Raw genomic sequence first — 3238 nt, 5'->3', positions numbered from 1 at the left:
ACTAGTGGCCTGGTGCACAAAATTCATGTATGGCTGGAGGTCTCTCAGCTTGGCCTGCACCCTCTCCAATCTGGGACCCCTGGGGGATGTCCTACACAGGGATCAGGCCTAAACCGCAGTTGGACATCCCTCCCACAATCCAGGACCGCTGGCTCTTAACCGCTCACCTGCCTGCCTGCCTGATTGCCCCTAACTGCTTCTGCCTGCCAGCCTGATCACCCCCAACTGCCCTCCCCTGCTGGCCTGATCGCCCCCAACTGCCCTCCCCTGCTGCGACCCGCCTTCTCCGCCAGGACCAGCCTCCTCCGTGCTGCACAGAGCCGCAGGACCTCACTGCGCAGAGCAGCCAGAATGATCAGAATTAATGGATACAAAAAGTTCCCTACATCAAATGATCCCTGTATCTGATACTTACTCAGCTTAGGCCAAAAGAAGACGTATAGTTGGATTTTATGAAGATGAACATACTGGAATAAAATTAACAAGGAAAGTTTATGTTTGTGTTTTGTGGGTTTTTTTTTCATTGATAAAGGCTTCTTTTTATTTTTTTGTTCACTCTCACCTGAGGATATTTTCCCACTGATTTTTAGAGAGAGTGGAAGGGAGGGGGAGAGACACAGAGAGAGAAACATTGATGTGAGAGAGACACATCAATTGGTTGCCTCACACACACCCCCCAGACAAGGGCCAGGGATTGAGCCTGCAACCTAGGTACGTGCCTTTGACTGGAATCAAACCCAGGACTCTTCAGTCTGAGGGCCTATGCTCTATCCACTGAACCAAATCAGCTAGGGTCAAAGGCTCCTTTTTATATCAGTCTTGCAGGAGACACACATCAATTCATTCAGTAATTTTTATTGAATTTATTGGGTTGATGTTGATAATAAAATACAGGTTCCAGGTACAAAATTCTACAATACATCATCTGTATATTGTATTGTGTGTTGACCACCCCAAGTCAAGTCTCCTTCCATCCCATTTATCCTCCCTTTACCTTCTCCTACCCACTCCATACCTTCCCTCTGGTAATCACCATATTGTTGTCTGTGTCCAGGAGTCTTTCTTTTGTTTCTTGGCTTAATCTCTCACCTTTCTCATCCAGCCCCTCTGACAGCTGTCAGTCTGTTCTCTGTGTCCATAAGTATGTCTCCACTTTGTTAATTTATTTTGTACACTAGATTCCACATATTAGTGAAATCATATGGTACTTGCCCTTCCCTGACTGGCTAATTTCACTTCAGCATAATAATCTCCAGGTCCAACTATACTGTTGCAAAGGTAAGATTGCCTTCTTTTTGTGTGGCTGAGTAGTATTCTATTGTGTAAAAGCCCCACAGCTTATTTTATCCAGTCATCTACTGATAGGCACTTGGGCCAATTCCAAATCTTGTAAATATTGTAAATATTGCTGCAATGAATGATTTTGAATGGCATCCTGAAAATGAGCATTGTAAATAGCAAAGTAGAAATAATGCTGAATAATACAGTCAAGGGTCTTGCATTTATAAAACATTGACTTAGGGCAGGAGAATTTAAATTTAGTTTTAATAATTTATTTACTACTTATTACTTCTAAGTGTTATGATGAAAATGTATAGTAAGATGCCAGCACATAGGAAGAAGACAAAAAAACAAAACAAACAAAACAACAACAACAAAGAAACAACCCCACAAAACAGTAACACCTAATTTAAACCACTAAAACTCTTTTCTCATTGAGCAATTTTATTAAACCCATTGTTTTGAAAAAATGGAGCTTTAGGTAAAATAAATGTAATTGACATGGAGGCAGATGCTACTATGCCCATATCTCTCTGGGACATATCCATGAATAGAGAAAGTGTATAAAAAGACCCTCTTTGTAAAACAGTAGAGCAAACATATTACTTCTCTTCCTTAGTTTAAAGAGAATAAGATTCATAATCACTGTATCCTACACTCAATTTAGGTAAAAATATAGGTAAAGAAATACCCAGAAGTGTACTGGGAGACTCCACAGAACACTTGTCAAAGTATCAGAATGTGAGCTCTCAACATCTCTAAACAAAACCTTTTTGGGTGAATACGCTTTCACCCAAGATATAACTTACTGCCAACTGCTTTCCTCAGGGCACCTTTCACATCCTTATTCCTTAAACTGTAGATCAGTGGGTTTAACATGGGGATGACAACTGTGTAGAAAACAGAAGCCACTTTGTTCATGTCCATGGTGTTACTCAAGCTGGGTTGGAAATACACGAAAAAGAGCGTACCAAAAAATATCCCCACGGCGGTTAGGTGGGAGGCACAGGTAGAGAAGGCTTTGCGTCTGCCCTCTGCTGAGTTCATTCTAAGGATGGTGGTTATGATGTAGCTGTAGGAGAGGAGGACAGTGACGATGCTGGACCCCACAACACAGCTACAGGAAAGGGTCAATGCTATTTCAATGATGGCTGTATCTGAGGAGGAGAGGGCGAGTAAGGGTGGGAAGTCACAGAAGAAGTGATTGATAATATTGGATTTGCAGAATGAAAATAGAGTTGTGCAATAGGTGAAGATGGTCATATCCACCAAACCTGCAATGTAGGCAATGGCCACGAGTTGGATGCAAACACTCCTGGACATGGTAGTTGTATAAAGAAGTGGACTACAGATGGCTACGTAACGGTCATATGCCATGACAGACAGCATGACACATTCCGCAGCTGCAAAGAACCCGAAAATAAACATCTGAACAACACATACATTATATGGAATCCTCTTTAGCTCAGACAAGAAATCAACTAACATCTTGGGAGCGACAGTGGAGGAGTAGCAGACATCACAGAAAGACAGGTTGCTCAGGAAATAATACATGGGCGTGTGGAGTCTGGGGTCCATGTTGATCAGCAGGATCATCCCTAGATTGGCGATCACGGTGATGCCATAAACCAGCAGGAAGAGCACAAAGAGCCCCTGCTGCACATCCTGTCTGCCAGAAAGTCCTAGGAGTATGAAGTCAGTAAACACAGTGCAGTTCTCAGCAGCCATCACTCAGGTCTGGAAACCCCTTTGTGTTAAAGAAGGAAGTGGAAGTGGGGTTCACATTATATTACTATTTTTCAGTAATTAGAAAAAGACATAAACATTGCTAAGTATGCATTAGGTAAAATGACTCTCCTTGAAATATATCCAATTTATTATAAATTGTTGAAGTGATTATGCTAATATTATTGCCTACATTTGGATAGCGCTGTATAGGGTTTTCAGCGCACCTTTA

General features: G+C 42.0%; 1 protein-coding gene across 1 annotated transcript; it reads right to left on the bottom strand.

The window, feature by feature from the left end:
* Positions 1-2070: 2070 nt before the first annotated feature.
* Positions 2071-3009, bottom strand: LOC102257874 (olfactory receptor 1052). Its single transcript, XM_005860488.1, has one exon. It carries the CDS (start codon positions 3007-3009, stop codon positions 2071-2073), a length of 939 nt encoding a protein of 312 aa, XP_005860550.1.
* Between the last annotated feature and the right edge of the window lie 229 nt (positions 3010-3238).

Source organism: Myotis brandtii, unplaced genomic scaffold (assembly GCF_000412655.1).
Source record: "Myotis brandtii unplaced genomic scaffold, ASM41265v1 scaffold13562, whole genome shotgun sequence".
NCBI classification, from domain to species: Eukaryota; Metazoa; Chordata; class Mammalia; order Chiroptera; family Vespertilionidae; genus Myotis; species Myotis brandtii.
This window is presented reverse-complemented; position numbering and strand designations above follow the sequence as displayed.

What these genes read in the sequence shown, in the direction of transcription:
- LOC102257874 (XM_005860488.1), bottom strand. Translation starts at nt 3,009, where the DNA reads ATGGCTGCTGAGAACTGCACTGTGTTTACTGACTTCATACTCCTAGGA.